The sequence below is a fragment of the Rhipicephalus sanguineus genome, chromosome 5 (assembly GCF_013339695.2).
Source record: "Rhipicephalus sanguineus isolate Rsan-2018 chromosome 5, BIME_Rsan_1.4, whole genome shotgun sequence".
Classification (NCBI taxonomy): Eukaryota; Metazoa; Arthropoda; class Arachnida; order Ixodida; family Ixodidae; genus Rhipicephalus; species Rhipicephalus sanguineus.
Window position 1 is genome coordinate 129,620,876 of NC_051180.1, and position 22,988 is coordinate 129,643,863.

General features: G+C 45.1%; 2 protein-coding genes across 2 annotated transcripts in view; both read right to left on the bottom strand.

Annotated features, from left to right (window-relative positions):
• The window catches only part of LOC119394248 (uncharacterized), a 395,693-nt gene that overhangs the window by 19,580 nt on the left and 353,125 nt on the right, over positions 1–22,988 (bottom strand). The window lies entirely within an intron of this gene.
• Positions 634–13,868, bottom strand: LOC119394246 (uncharacterized). Its single transcript, XM_037661532.2, has 4 exons — positions 13,843–13,868; positions 9,086–9,126; positions 1,874–2,145; positions 634–947 (listed from the first exon to the last, which is right to left on the bottom strand). Exons 1-4 carry the CDS (start codon positions 13,851–13,853, stop codon positions 639–641), a joined length of 633 nt encoding a protein of 210 aa, XP_037517460.1. The 5' UTR covers positions 13,854–13,868; the 3' UTR covers positions 634–638.

Consider the following 22,988-nt stretch of genomic DNA (forward strand, 5'->3'; position numbering starts at 1 on the left):
ACATCAGCAACCTCCAAGCCATACAGTATATTTTCGCCCAATGAGATTTCGAAGAAATTGCTTGCCTGCTGCATCAGAACTTCTTTTGGGCCTAGTTGATTCATGCATAAAACAGTAACCAATACTAGAGACACCGGAAATATGTAGTTAACTGCCTGTGTTTTTCTTGCATCTATTTTTGTTTGCTTTCCGATCTTCTTTCCTCTTTCTCTCCTCCTCCTATCTTCCTTTCTTCTATCGCTTACCTCACCGCGAAGGAGTGGGCAGGCGTTGTGCCCCTCTAGGTTGTAGTTGTCAGCCTGCTCTCGCCTTATTTTCTTTCTGTCTCCTTTTGTACTTGCATGCGCAAGCATATCATATGTCAAATATCAAAACAGCTAATTCTAGAGGGTAATTGCTTTAAGTTCGTGTACATCACCGGGCTAAAAAAATGTGCGTGCCTGTGGTATCGCAGGGTATCATAGCGCGAGCTTTCCTTAGCTCTGGATAATGTCGTGATGTTGAGATGACGACACTGTACGCATCTTCGTGCATCAACCGCATATAGCGCACTGTATTCAATAAAAAAAGAAGACGTTTGCAGAGCATGTGATCACTATCTTTTATTGTCGGCTTCTATTCTGTCTCCGGTAACCACACTAGCAGCAGGGCCAGAGGACCTTGCCGGCGCTCTCGGAGATAGCCCAGGACAGCGTCCTCTCGATGCTGACGGCCAGAATGTCGCGGACCACCTCGTAGTATCCCCAGCGCAGTTTCTGAGTGTCGGGGTTTTCGTCCAGGCCAGTGAATGTGGTGGTGAAGTTTCCAAGCTTGGGGAAGGCGCGTGCCCGGGGCCCCTTCCAGGCACCGGCGGACACGTACAGGCGGCCGTGCACCTCCGGGAATGTGGTGTCGGCGGTGACGGTCGTGCTGTTGCGGTCGTACTTGAGCTGGCTCTTCACTTGCACCTGAAAGGTGTAACCGCGTGCTGTTAGCAAGCTTTAGCTCGGGGTCTCCTAGATGAATACGCTGGAAGAAAGGAATCGTACTGTTTTCTCGGCAACAACTAGGTACATTCACCAACTGTCACGAGCGTTGTTGCAGTTAAAGGAAGTTAAGCTCCACTACCGCATACCTGATAATCATATCGTGGTTTTGGAAGTTAAAAGCCCAGATATTATTATTATTATTATTATTATTATTATTATTATTATTATTATTATTATTATTATTATTATTATTATTATTATTATTATTATTATTATTAACTGCATCCTTCTTCACCACTGCTGTAAATAGTAGGCACCGGCGTAGTTGCAGATGCATTGCCTTTTAACAATATTGTTCTTTTTGTTCTGATTTTGGCATGAGTGCGCTCAGACGAAGCGCCGCAAGATGTCACTGCCGTCGTCCGGTATTCGCTCAACAAGAGCTTGCAGAAGGCGCACCCATATTTCAGAAGACCTACGTTTCAACTTGGATGGAGTTGTTAACTGGTCAGCGGTTTTTTGAGCAGGAGACGTTTCGAATATATGTAGAAATAAAACAGTCAAGGATGTCATAGAAACGGAGTCATTATGGGCGTACAAAGCAGTACATTGTAAAAGGATAGGCATTCAATATGAAAGGGAAAATAATTAAATTAGAGACAAGGTGTTGGAGTGCAATGCATGAAATGACAGCGAATGTAAAATAACAGGTTAAATGGTTAGTGGCCAACGCCCTATTTTAGGATGCCAATACACATCATCACCATCAACCCGCCATTAAAAAAACGCCATCATGTTTACGAACACACCAGACACACGTTAAGGCTCTCTGTGACACTGTGTATCACCCTGAACCGTGCATATGATCGAGCCTTCCAAAAGTGGCAAACAACGGAACCCTATACCTTGATTTCTCCGTAAGTGACATTACAGCCGACGTAGACGCGGTACGGGAACAGCCGGTTGTAGGAAGAGCAGTCTCCCGAGCGCTGGATGGTACCCAGACCGGTAATGGTCGAGGGCTGGAACTTGACGCTCACGACGTGCGGGTGGTCCCTGATGTGGAAGCTGAAGCCGCGCGTTGTCAGGGGGTCGATCTTCTCGGCTGGAAGCTCTTCCTTCAGTATCTTGTCGACGTATGCATTGAGGTCCTCCGTGGACTGCTGTTGGCTGAGGCCTGCAATGCCAATCAATCCCAGTTAGTATACCAGCTACGAACACCTTGCCTGGCTTCCGCAGAACTGGAGTGTTATGTTCAGTGTCCTTCTGCTTAGAATTACGATTACTCGCACTGCTTGCCTTCTCGTTAGAGCAGATAGTAGAGCCAGCGCCCAGGAATGATGTTGCGGACCAGGTCGAATTTTTCGTCAACTAGGAAGCTTCTTCCGAAAACTCTTGGCCGATTTAAATCGTACCTTGGTGGTACCGGCAAATGGATGAAAATTTTTCACTTTCACGAATTTTACACATCCTTCCGGTCTTCCACACGAACCACTAGCCGTAGCCTTAGGACTGCTCACACAGGGCCACTCTTGACCTTGCACCATAAAAGCACCATGTACCATTATAACGATCATCATCATCATCATCATCATCATCATCATCATCATCAGTTTCGCTTCAAAATCCAAGATACAGGGAAGCGTGAATATGGTAGCGCATAACGAGACCATAACGAGTAATATGCTGACTGCTGAATTGGTGGTAGTACAGACTGTCCTTGGAAAGCTGATATGATTTTGAACCGGAACATATTTACTTATATTCAGTTAATGTTCACATATGAGGAACACCGATGAGTATTGTCTACCAGTAATAACTGCGCATGTGTCTGTTAATTTCTGCTTGGCTGCATGGACGCAGTGTATGCAGCACCTGCTGTGTGTAAATGTTGCACAAAGCGCTAATATCATTTATAGCGTGCAAGGTACTGCGTGTGTCATGAGGACAAAAAAACGCGTGGCATTAAAATTCCCCACACGACAAATATTTACGCACACATTCCGTATAGTCGGCCATTCCTACTTCATTTTTCTTTTTTCTCTCTGTTTTATCCGCTTCTTAACGACTCATCTGTTTGTACTGCTAGAATTACGTTGATAAACTTATATGGAATAATATAGAAGTATTTATTCGTAAAACTGCAAGTTGTTTCATTTATTTATGACTATCTGATATGTCTAGAAACACGCTGTGCTTATTTCGTAGGTTTTATACGCTAAAAATATTCAGTGTATTGCTATAGGTTCGCGAACGCATAATATCAGCACTAGTCGTTTGGCTCCGAAGTGGCTTAGCTATGCGGAATAGTGTGTTCATAAATACTGTTTTCATCAGCACAAATTTCCATGTTGTACTCGCAGGCCGCCGCACCACATAGAACGGCACCTTGCTATCACGCTTATTTCATATATCAAGTTCGTTTAGTTTATGCGTTAGCAGCTCCTTGGGCAAGAACAACGTGCAATATTTTGGCACTTAGCAAATTTGTTTCAGGATATGCACAGTATTGCGAAGATAACTGGTACAAGCGCATAGGCATACTACATAGCTTTCATCAAAATGAATTCAAAAGCTCCTCAGCGACAATTATCGTGCAGTTAGTAAAAGTGGTGATCTGTCTGCATGAATTGAGTTTCCTTATAACCAGAAACAAAAAGTAAGCAAACGCAAATATATTTGTGAACTATTTTTCAAAGAACTGCTTGCAATGGCTTTTGCAGATCTGGGTCCATGTCCACAAAAACATCATAGACCAGAATTGTTCGTTAGTTGACATTTCAGCCAATCCCGATGCTTACGCATAAAATTATCGAATCCCGCTCGTCAATGCGAAAAAGCACTACGAACACAAGGCTGCGTGAATTCATGCCCAGTTTTAGTAGTTCCGACTGTTTGTTTAATGCTTTTGTCGGGCCTATACGACGACGGGAAGGCGAAAAACCATCCTTATGAACGCCTATTTCCTTGTTAGGCTATTGCTCGTGAATTCCATTTCACTAATGTACCAGGGATAAATGTCTACGTGTTTTAAATTACAAAGTGGTCCAGGAAAAGCCCTCATTAGCCAGGTGAAGTTAGATTCACGTCATATGGACGTATATGCTAATTTCTCGCCTGATCGTAATGCTTCTTCAAACTATACTGTAACAGGAAGACATTAATGGGATCAAGGAGACTTTAGCTTGCTTAGCCCATATAAACAAGATTGTGTGAGTGCTCAGTTTAAAGGCTTTCTCTTCTATAATAAAATACGCAGTGCAGCAAAGGCGGAGCATCTACTTTCAGCAACCCTCGTTATTTAAAGTACTTTAAAGTGAATGTAACTGAATAAGTTCTATTTGTGAGAAAGTAACTTGGTCGGAAGGAACTCACTCGCGAATTAGGCCACATTCTTTTGAATACAAAAGTGTTTTATGCCGGCGTCCACCAAGGCTTCACTGATGCATGTTCCTCACGGATGATACGTTGGTAAAATGTAAGCTAACGAATGACAAAGAAAAAAATGGAAGAAAAAGATGCACCGCCGGGACTCGAACCCACGACCTCTCAATCTTCGACGATAGGTGCTCGGCGCTCTACCGACTAGGCTACCAACGCAGATACACGAGGTTTCACAAACGCGCCTGATATCTCTCACACATTCTCTCTCGCAAGGTGCTCTTGGCTGACGAAGCGGTGCGGTGCCGCCGTCTGGGAGCAGTGAAGTGCTGTGTCATGGCACTCACGAGCGCTGATAGGGAGCGATTCGGTGACGACGCATTTAGGGCGTCTCGGTGCCAGCGAGGAAAGCTGGTCGCGATATCATTGAGGAGTCTTTGCATTTCGTTTCGTGTAAGCGTGTGACGGCTCGCTGTCGGAGTAGTGTAGCTTCCACATGCACCAACGGTGTTTCTCTGCCGCCTAATGCTTCGAGTGCAATAGCACCGACTAATAAAACTGCTACAATAAGCACCGCAGGAAGGCAACGTTGTCGAAGGGCGAATGTAGCGCCTCTGTGGCGCGAGAAAGATGCCAGCGGGAAGTTTCGCTTTCGCGCGATCACGGCTCAAGCTACGAACCTCTGCCTCCCGTGTTGCTGAAGCGCAGCGTGGTAATGTATGCATGAGCACAGGCGTAGGTTACCGTATTACTCGTGAGCACACACCTTGCTGTTTCTCTCAAGTGGCGACGCTCTGAAGGAGTGCATATTGAGTACTAGTGTTCATTATGTGCTTGTCGATGCATCTTTGTGCGGGATTCAGGATATGCTGTGTCCTGGTCCAGGTGCTGGTACCGTCGCATTCGTCTTACCCAGATAACCATACTTTTGCAAAAACTCGGAAAAAAGCGTATTTCAAACATCATCGCTGAAGCTCGTCAGCAACTGGATATCGATAAACTCGAGCAAGCATGTTTTTTTTTTTTATGTTTGAACGCTACTACAGCAACACAACTGAATTGGAGAAGAATGACGCCTTGCTTTTCATTTTACATAAAACTATAGAGAACACCGTACAGTCTAATTGACTGATGTTCGCAAAGGGCCAGGGAAACTAATGTCTGACGCTTAGTCTAAAAAAAAAAGACATATAGAAGGCGGAACAGCGCGTAAGAACGATCCCCAGTCAATCGTAGTAGCACACATATGTTATTAGTGAATGTGGCTAGCCAATTACAAAAGCCTCTTCCTAACAAAAAACTTAAAGTTGGCCATAGTACCAATATTCCTCACTCACTCTGCGAGTGGTAGCGGTTTATAAAAACAGGGCATCAAGTAATACTGATATCCATATATACCAGTGTGCTGCCATACTACATTGACACTGATGTAATAACGCATGTTAGGAAACGAAACATTACAAACAGTTGTTGCCGTCGAAAAGGTTCGCGAACTACGCCCTTATATGAGTCACATTATCATCAGTTATTCAAAAGTTGTATGCTGTGCATGCCACCACGCATATAGCGTAAAGCTTTCAAAACATTAATTAAAAAAGGGACGCCCGCTGCGCAAATGGCGGATTCCGCGTTTGCGGTCACAGTGTGTTGCGTAACGCTCGATGTTGCGATCTCCATTTATATTGAAGGTTCGAAGGCAATCTTGTCCTTAGACCCAAGCTTTCCCGTGTTGTTCGTCACTGACTGTTTCGCTTCGCAATCCGATCTGGGAATGTATACTCAAGGATACAGTTTTGTTGCGCAATCGTCTCTTTCGGCCAGGCGGGATTGACGGGAGAAAAAAAAAACTGGTATCATGTCGGCATTGCCTCAACATCGGCGCGCAAAGCTACAACAGTCGCGTCACTCCATGGAAGCGTCTTACAGCCTGCGCATTTCCACCTCAAAATACAAAACCGGTGGCCCGGATGACAAATTCTGAGACGAGGATGTCGAAAGAAGATTGTGGAAAAAAAGAAGAAATGACCGCAAAATGACATTGCTTGACTGTACTACTACATGCAAACTGTAAACTAATATGTGCATTAGATACGCGAGGGCAAAAAGATGCTTGGATGCGCCTCTTTCTGTACACCCATCTTTGTAGGTAGCGCGAAACTTTACTGAGGACAGCTACAAAATGGACAAATAAAGGACACCTTACTAAAGACAGGTTCGGACCTGTCATTACTAAAGTTTCACGCTTCCTAGAAAGATGGATCATTACAACTAGCTCGATCAAATTATCTTAAGTTCCATATCTGTAGGCGCTGCTTGTGAGCATTTCCAGGAACGTAGCTGTGGAGTGGAAGTGTATCGTTATGCTAACCAGAAACAGTATGATACTGTTGAGCACCGAAAAGCATTGTATTTTTAATAGATGAACTGTCAGGTTTGATAAGTTTGACGTGTTATACAGCATCACTGCTATATTAACGGGTCCGTCATCAAATATCCGCCAAATCAGTAATAACCAGGGCCGTCAGTGCCAAACAAATCTTTCATTTCACCTCACGACCATAATGTATCATGCCTAAAAGGTCGGTATTTGTAATTAATCATATTACGATTATGCATACTGAAGCAATTTGGCGTAACTATTAAGGTATGAACTCGAAAAGTTTCCTGCCAAGTTTAAAGCGTTTTTTTAAATGCGAAGCATTTCTTAGTGGACCTCAGGCACTTTGGGCGTTTCTATCTACGTATCTATCTATCTATCTATCTATCTATCTAGCCGCCTACGTCCGGGCGCTCTCCTGGTCGTCTCCATAACTTGTAATATACCAAAATTGGCGCAGCAGGGGATCAGTGTATGACGAACATGATTCACTGGTCATGACATGAATAACGCAAAATACCTGTCGCGTACGTCATGAAACCCTTTCTCTCAGTCACGTGTGGCACATACCCGCATACCAGAGTTCATGTTATACGGGTATGTGCCACAGGTGATACAAAGTCTCACCCAACACAGTAACCGCGACACACACACTGACATGCAAGGAGAGTGATAATATTAATAATTGTTGGGGTTCCTAAAACCACGATATGATTATGTGAGGCGCCGTAGCGAGGGGCTCAGGAAATTTTGACCACCTGGTATTCTTTAACATGCACCGAGATCGCACAGTACACGGGCATCTCGCATTCTGCCTCCATCGAAATGCGACCGCCGCGACCGGGATCGAACCCGCGACCTTCGGGTTGGCAGCCGAGCACCGTAACCGCTACACCACCGCGGCGGACGCAAGGATAGTGAGGAAGCTTAAGACAAAAGATCCCTGGAAGACGCTCAACTACCATGCACTCGTTCACGTGACCCGCAACGTGGGCCACGTCGTATACGCAAAAACCGGGGTCAATGCTTCCTATAATAAACCTGCCGAGAGAACCAGGCCTTTCAACATTACCGGTGCTTTCTACATCAATTTATCAAGACCCAACAACGCCTGGTCTTTATACTGCGTGAAACACGGCTTGAATATGGACAGCGCATCAAGAAAGCTCGCTGCCACGTTCAGGACAGGAGGCATCATAGATCATTTCATCGTAAGAGGCATCCAGGATTTCCACCAGCTGTGCTATACCTCACACTTCACTTCACTTAGGCCCCTCGTAACCGCGATCACCAACGGATCCGATTAACAAGTCCGGTCTAGCTGCTGGTGCTCAGAGATAACGGTTATGATGACCTTGTTCAAGAATTCTCAGGAACCCCTTCTACGCATATACACCGTTTCGTGAAACGTGCGTGCGTTCTCCGTCATAACGGACAAGTATAAGCATAACAACTGTAACGCAACTGTGACAACTGCAAAGTGACTGTAACGTACGTGCAGTGCGCCTGCGCGTGCCACTCGGCTGTGTGTATATACATTGAAACTTTCCTGAATGAAGCTTAGTTAAGAGTGACGTCTGTTCTGTGCATATGTCTTTCTTCCTTGTGCTGTTAGGATTCGCGCTGTCCAGTATTGGAGAATATAAACACTACATGTCAGCTTACCGCGTCTGGTGTTGGTAACACCCATGTTCCTGTTGGCATCGTTACGCAACTGTAGAGGACTGGTTATGTAATATATATGCGACTCTTCAACACACGAGTGTGCGTATACCACTTCCACATTTCTCTAGCGTCATTACGTAACGTTTCGCTCAATGTAAAAAATTACACCACAGTCACCATCCCGCGCATGCTTCGCATAGCATCGATTCCCACGGTATGTGGGATCTGCCGAATTTTTTTTTTCTAATAAAAGTTAGAGTTATGGTAGTCGTAAGAATGAGCTATAAAGATTCGTGACTGAACGCCTAATACAACGCCTATTTATAATTTCCCGTCGTCTAGTGCACCCTATATATTTTGCGCGCAAACATGTTTTGCGTAGCCCATATAACATTTGAAATATCAGTGAGAGTTTATGGACATGCCACGCGTATATAGTTGTACTTCCAAACGTGGTAGTGGACGTTAGCCCACTTTGTAGCTGAATTTACGGTGCGTTAACCACCTGTTGGAGGCCTTCTAGCCTCTGGTGAGGTTGTGAGCGCTATTCTGGAACGATGCCTAACGTAGCGGGACTGCTTTTATGACCATTCGGTCGCAATGCAGAAACCGTTATGTTAACTAAGCGACGTCCATTTCCTCTACTGGCGGAAAACGAGACTGCGTTTCCATGAGGCACAAAACATAAACTTACCTGCCAAGAGCAGAAGCGTGGTCGTGAAGAGAATCATCATTCTGCAAAATAAAACGACGCTTCAGTGGTGTGGCACGTTTTCGCGAAAGTAAATAAAAACTTGTAAATTTCAGTAAGCAGGTAGCTTAACCGGTCGCGTAAGTCTGCTTAAGAGCTTGGAAAATACATTTTCATGATGACTATTTTTAGAATATTTGCGGCTAAGGGCGTATGGCCTAATACGCAGGAGGCCGACGCGCATGAAGAAAAAATATAAATTGAAGTCGGTGGCTTCGTGCTGGTATGCCTTACCTCATCGCACTGCCAGCCGGTTTGGATGTTCGGTTGAAGCTGTCGCGAACCGAATGCTTAATTAATGCGGGCACCACGTCACCCGGCCCTTAACTGTATCGGACTTTGATTTTCTGTACGGAGCAGCGTGTATTCGTATCAGGATGCGCTTTCTCGACTACGAATGGTCTATTTTGAATGAAGTATCATATTAGGGTAGTAATAAACACACCCGCCATGGTATCTCGGCATGTAAAGTGGCGCGCTGCTAAGCTTGAGGACGTGGGTTCGGTTCTCGGCCACGGTGACCGTATTTCGATGGGGGCGAAACGCAGGAACACCCGTGTACTTATATTTAGGGACAGGCTAAGGAACCACAGGTGTTCGAGATTAAACTGGAGTCTCCCACTACGTCAATGCGTCATAATCATATCGTCGTTTCGTCGCGTAAAACCTCAGCAGCTATTATAGTGAAACGTGCTAGCGAAGATTCGACAAACCTCGTTCTCCTCTTGGTCGAATCTCCGCCAGCACGTTTAATGTTATCTTGTCCACACTTTGCATTCGATGGCTGTTTTGGGCAATCTCAAGGAGCAACCAGTTTCTGGGGTCCAGATTATATCTGCGTCGTCATTTTGTCTCCAGCTGCAACTAACGGTGACGTTATTGCCAATCTAGCATTTCCACACGTTACGACGTATTCCCCGCTGTAGAAAGGGGTAGCGAATCAGCGCCGCTATAGAAAAAAAGTATTTGCGACTTACCTTAGTGGTGTGCTTATGCGCCTTCGTGAAAGTGGCGAAGTGTCGCGTCTACTCTAGCGGCTCCCTTATAAAGTCAAAGTCGAACCGTCATGTGGTCTCTCTATCAGCTCGCCGGAAAATAATAGTATAGCATCCTGTCGGAGTCCAGATATAGAATATGAGCTGTTTGCGCCCAGCCGATTGTTTATCGGTGTTCAATAGATAAGCGTCGCGCCACGGCTGTCAGCGAAGAAAGGAAATACGCTCCTCTGAGCGATAAACCGCCGACTACAGGAGAAGCGCCGTGATTGTACATTGTGTCGAGCTGATAACCGTGTTTGTGGTACGAAGTTGAGTCAGTGAATACCTGAGAATCACAGTTGGCTGGGCTCGAGTAATCGTGCCCTTTTTGCAAAATAGTCATGTCGAACAAAATGTGCAATAGATAGGAAAGCACATGATTCTTACGGTTTAGCTACGCGGACATCATAGCTATCAACAAGTATACGAAGAGGTTAAAGAAGAGTGGAAAGTTGTCGCATCATAAAAACTCGGTCAATTAAGAAACTGTCACCAGAACATTATTAGTGGCAAAACAAGGCAGGCTTGCTTGCTAGTAAAGTTGCGCGCAGAGAATGTGAGTTTATTTTACAATGATTCGATGCTCACTATATAGGTGTTACCCATGTCGTGTTATGACCTGAGTGTGTGAATACGAAGCACGATAAATTCTCGTGGCCAGCGAACGTTACGAATAGTCCTGAATTTCGACCCACTATCGGAAAGACAACATGCCACCCCTCGTTGGCTTTCATAAGTTCAAGGCACGCAAAATTGTTATGGCGAGCGTCGGTTATGAAAGATCTAACTCGTTCCTCCCGTGCCTCTCCTTTTTTTTTATCCGTTGCTTTTTTCATCGCTCTTCTTTCCTCTCTCTTTCCTCTTCCCTTTCTCGACAAAATATTTCCGACCTCCCTGCCTTTTCTAGTATCTCTCTCTCTTTATCTCTGTCTCTCTCTATGTTATACGGACACTCGTTCGTCCAGTACCATTCATTCCTCGCCTCACCTTTTCTTTTAACCGCTGCTGCTTTTTTCATCGCTCTCCTTTTCATCTCTCTTTTCTCTTCCCTCTTGTGTAAGGTAGCAGACAAAATATTTCAATTCCGGTTAACCTCCCTGCCTTATCTCTCTCTCTCTCATTTCAAGGCTGGTATACATTAAGGAAATTATATACTGCATAGAAGTAAACAATGTTCTTAAAGGGACACTAAAGAGAAACAATGAATCGGTTTAGATCGATAAATTGTGCTCTGAGAACTCTAATGTCGGTAATTTCGCCATTATAGGTTTACTAATAAAAGAGAAAATCAAGTTCACAGTTTCATTTTTAAATTTCGCGCCGAAATCTCCCCGCGTGACGTCACAGATTTCAAAGTGTATTTATCGTATTTTGGCACCATTGGCTCAAGAAAACTACCCCAAACTTCGTATGTTAAGTCTATGGCCCCCTCAGAGGACAATGAACTTCATTTTTATCGATTAGGAACTACGTAGTCCCTAGTAGGGGCCGTCAAAACGTGTGACGTCACGGCGAATGGTGCGGAAACTTCAAGATGGCGTCACAACCCACATTTTGTTTTTGCGCGTTTTCTCGCTTACTAAGCGTCTTCTCGCAGCAAGCGGGGTGTTTTTGGTATCGTGAAAAAGTACTTTACTAATATGACAAAAATCGTTTTGCCCTTTAACGTCCCTTTAATGATAATGGTGATGCTTAATGGTGTTATCTTTAAGCACTGAGTGTGGCCTAACTAAAGATATTTTGGAGTACAGGTAAGTACAATTACCGCATACACTTATCGTGTGCGTGTGTATTTGTTAGTTGTAATCCGATTGTCAGAAATACTTAGCGAGTACCGGTATAAATGACTTCAAATGAAATCATTTGTATGAAATCATTCCATCAACTCGAAACTCCTCAAAAATGTGCAATCGACCTTGTGTAGCATACTTATGTCTCATCTTTTCACAGTCATTCACCTCAGAAATCATGCCGGATGATTGGAAAACAGGCAAGGTCGTTCCAGTCTACAAATCAGGTAACAGAAACTCACCCTTGAACTACCGCCCCATTTCATTAACTAGCGTGCCTTGCAAAATCATGGAACACGTCATCTACTCACAAATCATCATCATTCTGGACTCCAACGATTTTTTTCGTCCTTCAGAGCACGGATTTCGTAAGGGCCTCTCTCGCGAAACCCAATTAGCCCAATTCGTTCATGACTTGCAGACTAATCTCGACTGTAATATCCAAATCGACTCAATCTTTCTTGAATTAGCAAAAGCTTTCGACAAGGTTCCTCACCAGCGTCTGTTACTAAAACTTTCAAAGCTGAACTTACATCCTAACATTCTCAGTATGGCTTGAAGAGTTTCTAACTAACCGCTCTCAGTCTGTCTATCTTAACGGCCACCTGTCTAAACCCCTCCCAGCCATCTCAGGCGTCTCACAAGGGTCTGTTTTCGGTCCTCTCCTATTCCTAATATATATTATAGACTTACCATTGCATCTTTCCTGTAACATTCGCATGTTCGCTGACGATTGTGTAATCTACCATACTATTACTAATTGTCATGACCATCACATCCTTCAGAGCGACCTTAACAATATATTAAACTGGTGTAATGTTTGGCTAGTGACTCTCAGCCCCACGAAATGCAAACTCATTTCCTTCTCTCGTCGTCACAATCCCTCTCGCTTTCACTATTCCATTTCTAATTCATCTATCGAATTAGTAGAATTATACAAATATCTAGAAGTCACCCTTTCTTCTAATCTGTCATGGCGCGCCCATGTTACTAACGTCATTTCAGCATCGAACAAAACGCTCGGTTTTCTTAAACGCCATCTCCGCCTTTCCCCACCACATGTTCAATTACTCGCATATAAATCACTTATAAGACCAAAAGTAGAATGCGCATCTGCCATCTGGAGCCCGCATGAAGCATATCTAATGACTGCATGGGAAGGCGTTCAAGATCGCGCCACCCGATTCATTCATCCCTCATATTTATATGACGTCAGCATTTCACCTTTGAAAGCTAAATCCGGCCTATCACTCCTTTCGTATCGTCGCCGCATTGCTAGCCTTACCCTTTATCGTAAGTTCTTTTATTCTTCTCTCAATCAAGCCCCGTATATCACAGCCGCCTCGCGCATTTCCCACCGCACCAGTCATCCACTTCAAGTTGCTCGCCCGCCATCACGCACCACTACATTTCCTGCTTCATTATTCCTCAGAGCAACTTCAGACTGGAACGGCCTGCCCTGTGACATTGTCACCATTGCCTCATCATCTACCTTCCAGGAACGCGTCACCGATCACCTGCCATGCTAATTTGAATCTTCGCTGTTTGTCAGTTATTTGTAATCCCACCCCTTATGTAACACCCCCTGAATGGGGGCCTTTAAGGAAATAAATCTGGACTGAACTGAAATGCATGAGGGATTTCTCAGAAAGATACAGTTTCATGTTTAGCGCGCCTTTCTTTACGAGATGTTTCGCATAGAACAACTCTAAAATTCCTATTCAAAGACATATAAGACGTAGAAGTGTTTTTACCGAACAGCGGTTTGTTTCGTTTCTGTTAAACGTGATGCGTTTGAAGAAATAAACGTTAGACTTCAGCAACGTAAGGAAGAAAGAAAATAACAACTGGTATTTGAGATGAGATAACTCACCCGTACTGCATTCGAGAGAGGACACCACGTGACGCATCAGTGGCTGCCAAGTCGCAGCGGCGTGATAGGCAACGAACACTCCGATAATGCTGCTCGATCAGCTCTCCAAGGCGACAAGGAACAGACTATACCCCTAGCGAGGTCCAATGTTGCTAGCCAACAACGAGTGACTGCACAAGATATTACGCACTCCGCACGGAATGCAGCAAGTAACAAAAACAACCGGCAACACCACCTTAGTTGGACTCCGCCGAAGAGAGGTTTGCCAGTTATAGCTGAGGGTGGCTTTCTCAAAAAGTGAGGAGAATCCTTTATCGGAAGGCAGAGAATTTATCCGGCGTATACAAATCGCTTACTTGCTACTCTGCAGAAGAATTGATGTCTGGGCAAGTTGGAATTTGTTATGCATCTTATGAAACGGGCAGCGCAAAAAACAAGGACAAAAGAAAAAGTACGACACAGCACAGAGCTTCTCACGACTAACTTTATTAGAAAGAACATTCACTATTTAAACCTCCACCAAGCATCACGTGCTCTTGCATCATTGATAGCCGAAAGGAGACGGAAACATGTGGTCCTGTAAAGATTAGAAACGGTTAAAAAAACGGTGATCACATGTACACTTTTTACTATGTGATGAAACGATTGAGAGAAGAAATTTCATCGTCATGCAGTGCTATTGAGGGCATGCTTACACATAGATTGCTACTCTGCGTGGGGAGAGAAAGTCAGTAGGAGAGAGACGCAAAAAATGTGTTGAAGGTGGAAAAAAGACAAAATGCCACGCACTGAGTTTTCAGGCTCTTGCGCGAGTACGTGTGGTGGTAGAGTCCTTCATGGTGTGCGTCGTCCTATATACGATGAGGTGAGATGAAAAATCAATGCACACGGTTTGTCGCTGGAGCCGTTTCGACAAGTGGTCTTGTCTTTTAAGCGCGTAGCACTTTAGGAGCACGGCTTGTCGTCCGATCCGTAGATCTCATGTGGCGGGATCGCGCTGAAAATCAAGTGGTCAATACAGGCCTGAAACGAGGCTAGCAATGCTCAAAACCGGGTGAAAATAAACGAGCAAGATCTAAAACAAAATAATTAACAGAAATAACCAAGAAGTAATCAAAATAATTAACTTAATATCGCTAAGAACGCTTCGGAAACATGCGGCTGACACCCGCGCCGCGCAAGTGAGGGCGCCATCGCCTCGCTGAGCGCGCAATAACTCCTCCCAACGGTGCTTCACCTGCGCCTTCGTCGCTACATCTGAAGGGGGATACAAACTGACAGAACTCGCTGCAGACGACACGTATCTCAACTGCTGTAACAAGCAGGAAGTCGATAAAGTGCAGCAAAAAGTAGCGTGCATGTCGCACACCGAGTTTGCGAATCTCCCTAACAAGATTCTACTCGTGCCGGGGAAGCCTTACGTGCTCACCTCCGGTTGAGAAAAATTTCAGTGAGTCTGAGTCTGAGTGAGTCCGAATCAGGAAAACTATGGTGAGTCTGAGTCAGATGAGTCCTAAATGCAAAATATATTTCATGAGTGAGTCTGAGTGGGCTCCACATTTTTTGCCGACCTATGATTACAACACATCTTATCTCGTGCGACTGCCTCGCTACGCTATGCAGATACCATCACTCGTAAAAGCTCTGGCTAGAAACGTAAGAAGTAGGCATTTTGTTACGAGCCTATACACTTTCTTGAGATCGGCAAAATTCGTAGGATTAAAAAGAAACATAAGCACTACGTTTACAGATGCGTAGCTATATGCACCAGAAGCAGAAATTGTATTCATGTTGATTGCATGTGTTAAGAGATCTAGAGGAGACAGCTTTGGTACATGGATTTACGGCTTGCCCAAATTGTTACAACGTTTACAAGGGTTTTTACAAAAGTCACGCTCCAAATTCGAGACATATCTCTAAGCCATACATAGGGTTCGTGTGCTTTACATGTTCACGAAATGTCGACATCACCATTTATTTTTGGGTTAATCAGTTGAAAAGGTACTTGATTATATGTGCAATGTTGACATTTTCATCAATTTCTAAAATATAGTGACAGCATATATCAGGGGTCTCAAACACGCGGCCCGCGGACCTTCCGCTAGCGTCTCGCGGCTTCACACAGAATAAAGTTTTGTGACTTAGCTAAATCGAACTCGCTTTATTTTCTCGCCTATGGCATTTGATAGCGCTTTCTTCCGGTAAGCTACAGAGACGGGACTAGTCTCAGATATTTCTTTTTTTTTTTCGTGAGGCACCCAATGCGGTCACTATCAGTTGAAACACCACCGTGGATCGAATACTCTAAAATTCAGAATCGGCGTCCAGATTTTAGTCATTGTTTTGGTAACCTGACGTCAAAGCTCCTTCAGAAATGACCCGTGTATGGGATATGTGAAAGGAGTTTTTCGTTCAAACTCTCTCTCCCTCTCCCTCGCTTCCACCATATTCACTGTCCCGGCCCTTGTGATACTAATGGTACATTCGACTGGGCGTCGCCACGCTCTGACTCAGATTGCTACAACACCTGGGAAGCTCGAGATCGGAAACGGAGAAAGGTTGTCCGAGCCGAACGTACAGCGTCTCGCTGGAGCAACCAGAAACCGAAAGCGAAAGTACGTACTTCGAGACGTAACCTTGCGAAACGGCTAACGTGCTGATAATAAGAAAAAACAAAGTATTGTACTTTTGTTGTCTTTTTTTGTAGTTTATTTTGTGGTATTTATTTCATTTCATTGCTTACCTCCTTCTCGGTATATGTCCGGACTGCGCTACAAACATAATTAATGACTTTAGTTATCCTTTTCGGGGGGTCGAACAGTTCATCAAACATGTCTTCGCAAACGCTACGGATGTCGTCGGAGCCGGTGCTGCTGCTACGGTCGTCGTCCAGAAGCACCGATGGCATGGCTGAAGCTTTCGCGTACCGTTTCTTCGGCATGCTTCGTGTAGCGTGCGTCCTTGAGGTTACGAAGCAGCGTACTGCAGAACACGGACGTCGCTCGCACAGAACTTCTGCTACAAACTCCGCAGCGGGTGACGCACTAACGGAAATCGTTAACTCACGTGACCGGAGCTGTGCCAGATCTCGGTCGCGCTCCGACTTCAAAGTGAGAGCGCCTCAGAGCGCTCTGAGATGGAGCGTAGTGCTCTGAAAGAACCAGCCGAACGTATTCAGAGCGCTCGATTTCGACCAGCCGAACGTGACGCGCGTCGCAAGAGCTCTCTGGAGCGCTCGAAAACGACCAGTCCAATGTACCATAGATTTCGTGACTGCGGCCCGCTAGCTGAGGTGAGCTTGAGACCCCTGGCATGTATGGTATCCGATCCGCTTTCTACAGTTATCATAGTTTCTAACTTCTACTCTAACTATGGTAATTTAGTGTCATGAAAATATGGGGGAATGCTTGCAACTGCTGTTTGCACAGGTAGAAGCGTGAAGTGAAGCCAGGCGTCGTCTTCTTTCACAACCGATAGCACAAGGCCTACTGGCGCAATTAAAATAAAAAAAAGTATTTATGCAAGACACGTAGGTGCACTCTGATCCAACCGTTGCCACGCAACGTGAAGCTATACATAGCTACGGAATTTGAAAATTACGATGCCTCGCTATGCACGCCGTGCTTGTGGCCTCCCTGCTGCTTGTGCCACGTGCCACAAAACGCGCTCATTAGCCTTCTGAGGCCCTGTTGTGAAGTTGGAGTCACGTTCCATGCGCTACTAAACATGACGAAACGTTTGCATAGCTGTCTGATACCTGCTCAGACGTACGCTTTCGGTCAAAACATTCGAGGTTACTTCACAGGTGACAAAATCTGTCGCGTAGCCCTGTTGCCGGATGTTTACACTAGACATGGCGTTCGCGAGATTAAGTATTGTTTTTTCTTATGTAATACGAAACCATCTCTTTCTCCCAAGATCACATCAGGTGATCATCGTGTTTCACAGGCAAAAACCATATGATTGTGAGCAACGTGAGGTGGGAAATTGCGCATTAATTTGGACCACGTGAGGTTCTTTTTTACGTGCACCTTAAAGGGGTACTGACACAAAATTCCACGGCCGAGATAGCCTGCTGGATCGATTCCCGTGTACGTGCGTGTACCATCTGCAAAATATAGACAGAGAAAAAAGCTTGGAAGGTATTTTCTATGAATTTTGAAGTTCACGAGCGCGATCCAGAATTATAGGCCGCACCTGGTGCATTGACATCGGAGGTGAGCCGAGGTGACCCCCCTACTTCCCCTACGTAACCGTTGCAGCCGGTACAAGTTATGATGACGTCGTAGCCGCCATTTCTGTTTTGACGCGCTTCCCGACGAATCGCTCCTCGCCAACGGGTCAAACCTGAAGTGGTTCGCCACGTCGAAAATTCCTTCCATCCCCGCCGCGAGAAAATCGTCGCCATCAGACGACGATGAGCCCGACGACGACAGACCGCGCGGAAATGCGTCACTGTTCTGTGTGCTCACGTGACCGATCGTTTCACTCGCTAGGTGGTGATAGTTGCACCCGGCGGCTTGTCGTTTTTGGAGCTCTGTCAAACCGAAACTGAGACTGTGTCGGTAATGAGGAGCTTGTAATTAATTATCTGTCGCGCGCTGCAGCAAATGATGTGCCGTGTTATGACGAACAGGCCCCCGGCAACACATTGCAGCAAAAAAACGCGGGGCGAAAATTTTTGTGTCAGGACTCCTTTAATTGAAGGATACTGGCGTTCTTTTCGCCCCATGGAAGTGCGTCCGCCGTTGCAGGGAATTGCACTCGCGCTCTCGAACCTATATCCTCGATATACCACCCTTGACCCACATTTTATTTCGTTAATACCTCTCTTCTTGCCGATGCACAAAAGGTGATGAGAAGCGTTCGTGTATGTGTATTTGGGGGGGGGGGGGTGAGGTGTTTCTTAAATAATATAGGTAGCGCAGTCACAAAAGTAAATCGTGCTCTTCTTGCTTCTCCTTAGAAACGTTCTGAGGCATGTCACGACACTGGGAAAGCCTTTGGCCTACCAGTGCCCACGTGGGCGGAGTGACCTACTTAGACTGGGGGATTTTGCCCTAGGGCCCTAGTTTCTCTGGGCCAAACTAACGTTTTTGCTATGCCATGCCATGCCATGCCATGCCATGTCATGTCATGTCATGTCATGTCATGACATGTCGCACCTTCTGTAATACTTGAAGGTGAAAGCCTCCCGCGCACTTGGTAATGCATTAAGTTATACAATCTGTGTGGAGGCTTCTTGCAAAAAACTTGGCAGTGGGCTAGTTGGTTAAACATTATCGATGATTTTTGCGCAAACTTTACAAAAAGTGACTGGGGACAGAGAAGGACCACACACACGGCACATATTTGCGCTCACATGTGCCGTGTGTGTGGTCCTTCTCTGTCCCCAGTCACTTTTTGCAAGATACAACCAGTCGCAGTGTGAGAGACACGCATTAACTTACCTTGAAGTTCCCTCTTGGCCACCACGGTGGTACAGTGTTTACGGTGCTTGGCTGCTCACCCGAAGGTCGCGGGTTCTATTCCGACAACAGCAGGCGCGTTGTCGCCCGAGGCGAAAATGCTAGAGGCCCACGTACGTAAGTTTAGGTGCACGTTAAAGAGCACCTGATGGTCGAAATTTGTGCAGCTCTCCACTGCGGCGTGCCTCATAATCATATCTTGGTCTCAGCACGTAAATTCCCAGCAATTATTATTATTATTATTATTATTATTATTATTATTATTATTATTATTATTATTATTATTATTATTATTATTATTATTATTATTATTAACTTGACGTTCTTAGTCGATTGTATTGTTCCCCCCCACACCCCACCCCTGAGTCTTTCTGCACGTCATTTGGTGTTCCGCTGTCTCCGGGATCGGCCCACCGATTTTCTGTACTTCACAATGCGGCCTTAAAATGCAGAGATGTAAGGCTTTCACTTTAACAGTTTACCGAGCAAGCATAAAAGTACAGCTACATGTTACCCATATAGGATCATATTTTTCCTCATACAACTCAACCAAGTTGCACAAGTGTACAATATGCTCCCGAACATAGACAGTTACTCTTGGTGGGACCTGTACTGTCCTCGTTTCATTTACCACCAACATTTCGATATATGTGTCATCAAAACTCATCATCAGCCTGTCTACGCCCACTGCAGGGCAAAGGCCTCTCCCATGTTCCGCCAATCAACCCGGTCCTGTGCTTTCTGCTGCCACGTTATACCTACAAAGTTCTTAATCTCATCTACCCACCTAATTTTCTGTCTCCCCCTCACGCGTTTGCCATCTCTTGGAATCCAGTCAGTTACCCTTAATGACCACCGGTTATCCTGCCGACGTGCTACGTGCCCGGCCCATATCCATTTCTTCTTCTTGATTTCAACTATGATGTCCTTAAGCCCCGTTTGTTCCCTGACCCACTCTGCTCTCTTCCTGTCTCTTAAGGTTACACCTATCATTTTCCTTTCCATCGCTCGCAGCGTCGTCCTCAATTTAAGTTGAACCCTCTTTCTAAGTCTCCAGGTTTCTGCTCCGTAGGTAAGTACCGGTAAGATGCAGCTGTTATATACCTTCCTCTTGAGGGATAGTGGTAGATTACCATTCATGATTTGATAATGCTTGCCAAATGAGCCCCATCCCATCCTTATTCTTCTAATTATTTCACTTTCATGGTTTGGCTCCGCGGTTACTACCTGTCCTAAGTAGACGTACTCCTTTACAACTTCCAGTGTCTCGCCACCTATCGCAAAGCGCTGTTCTCTGCCAAGATTGTTCCACATTACTTTAGTTTTATGCATATTAATTTTCAGACCTACTCTTCTACTTTCCGTATCCAGTTCAGTAATCATGAGCTGTAATTCGTCTCCCGCGTTACTCATCAATGCAATGTCATCAGCGAATCGCAGGTTACTGAGATACTCTCCATTAACTCTTATCCCTAATTCTTCCCAATCTAGGGCCCTGAAAACCTCCTGTAAACACGCGGGGAATAGCATTGGAGAGATCGTGTCTCCCTGCCGTACGCCCTTCTTTATTGGGATTTTGTCGCTTTCTTTATTGAGGACTATACTGGCTGTGGATCCGCTGTAGATTTCTTCTATTATGTTTGTATAGGCTTCGTCGATGCCCTGATTCCGCAGTGTCAGCATGACTGCTGATGTCTCCACCGAATCAAATGCCTTCTCGTAATCTATGAAGGCTATGTATAGGGGTTGGTAGTATTCCGCGCATTTCTCTGTCACCTGATTGATAGTATGAATATGGTCTATTGTTGAGAAGCCTGTACGAAATCCTGCCTGGTCCTTTGGTTGATTGAACTCTATAGTCTTATTAATTCTGTTAGCAATTACTTTTGTATATAGCTTGTAGACAACGGACAGTAAGCTGATGGGCCTGTAATTTTTCAGGTCCCCGACGTCCCCTTTCTTATGGATGAGGATGATGCTGGCATTCTTCCAAGATTCTGGTATCCTCCACGTCGAGAGACACTTCGTATACAGGGCGGCCAGTTTTTCTAACATAATCTCTCCACCGTCTTTCAACAGGTCTGAAGTTATCTGACAGGGGCGTAGCTAGAAATTTTTTTCGGGGGGGGTTCAACCATACTTTATGTATGTTCGTGCGTGCGTTTGTATGTGTGCGTGCCTATATACGCAAGCAAAATTGAAAAATTTCGGGGGGGGTTTGAACCCCCCCAACCCACCCCCCCTTGGCTACGCCCCTGTTATCTGATCCTCACCAGCGGCTTTGTCTTTGCCTCTTTGCGTTCCCTTTAGGGCTTTCTTCTCCTGTCAATACTGGTGGGATGTCGCATTCCTATGGGCTATTACTGCTTCTTATGTTATCATCCTGACTGTCTCGTCTGCTGTTACAGATCTCTGCAGAACTCTTCCGCTACCTCAACTATTCTATCCCTATTGGTTGTGAGCTTGCCTTCCTTGTCCCTTAATGCATACACCTGATTTTTGTCTATGCACTATTTTGTCTTCATAGCTTTGAGGCTTCTTTCGTTCTTTAGAGCATGCTCAATTCTCTCCATATTCTACTTTCTTATGTCGGCTACTTTACGCCTATTGATTAACTTCGAAAGCTCCGCCAGCTCTATTTTGTCTGTTGCATTTGAGGCTTTCATGGCTTGACGTTTCTTAATGAGGTTTTTCGTCTCTTGCGCTAGCTTACCATTGTCCTGTCTAGCGACTGTATCCCCGACTTCCAGTGCACACTCCTTAATGATACTAGTCATATTATCATTCATTGTGTCAACGCTAAGGTCGGTTTCCTCGGTTAAAGCCGCGTACCTATTCTGAAGTGATACTCTGAATTCCTGTACTTTCCCTCTCAGAGCTAGTTCATTAATCGGCTTCTTGCGTATGAGTTTCTGCCGTTACTTGCTAAAGTCTAGTTGAATTCTAGATCTTACCATTCTATGGTCACTGCATCGGATCTTGTTACCTACTTCCACATCTTGTACAATACCCGGCTGGACACACATTATGAAGCCTATTTGATATTTAGTTTCGCCATTAGGACTCCTCCACGTCCACTTACGAGTAGCTCGTTTTCTGTAGAAGGTATTCAGGATCCGTAAATTGTTGCGTTCTGCGTACAGCCGCCCAAATCGTAAACTAGCGTGCGCAGCGGCGACCTTTCTTTGTGTCCGCGCCATATAATGGAACGAAGTTTCAACTTGTTTTGTGGGCATGTTCTTTGTGGGCATGCACTTGTCCTCACCCTTTATGGAGCTTAATTCAGTCAAATAGCGAAGACACGCAGCAAAAATTGCCGCTCGCGCACGCTAGTTAAAGATTTGGGCGACTTTATCTTGCGGTAACTGCAGTCTCCATAAATGGGATTCTTTGCGAGATCTCTCTTGCGACCTTCTTGATGGTCCAGCATTGCACTACCTACAGAATTGTCCCACTTGTTGTTGCATTACGAACAGAGGATTCACGAACAATTTTAATCGGGAAATAGCACTAGAACTATGAGCATTAAAAAGGATCATTTAGGCACACGCGCGCCAGGACATGAGCGACATTGACAATCACCACAAGAAATCCCAAGTATTTGCAATATTTCAGTAACCGCAGTCCAGCCTTCACCAATTTGGCGTGCAACCATGTAGGGAACTCTGTCTTCGGACA

What these genes read in the sequence shown, in the direction of transcription:
- LOC119394246 (XM_037661532.2), bottom strand. An exon ending in CACGCTTCTGCTCTTGGCAG is followed by an intron (nt 2,146 to 9,085) that starts GTAAGTTTATGT and finishes TTGGCATTGCAG; the next exon opens with GCCTCAGCCAACAGCAGTCC. An exon ending in TCACTTACGGAGAAATCAAG is followed by an intron (nt 948 to 1,873) that starts GTATAGGGTTCC and finishes TACACCTTTCAG; the next exon opens with GTGCAAGTGAAGAGCCAGCT.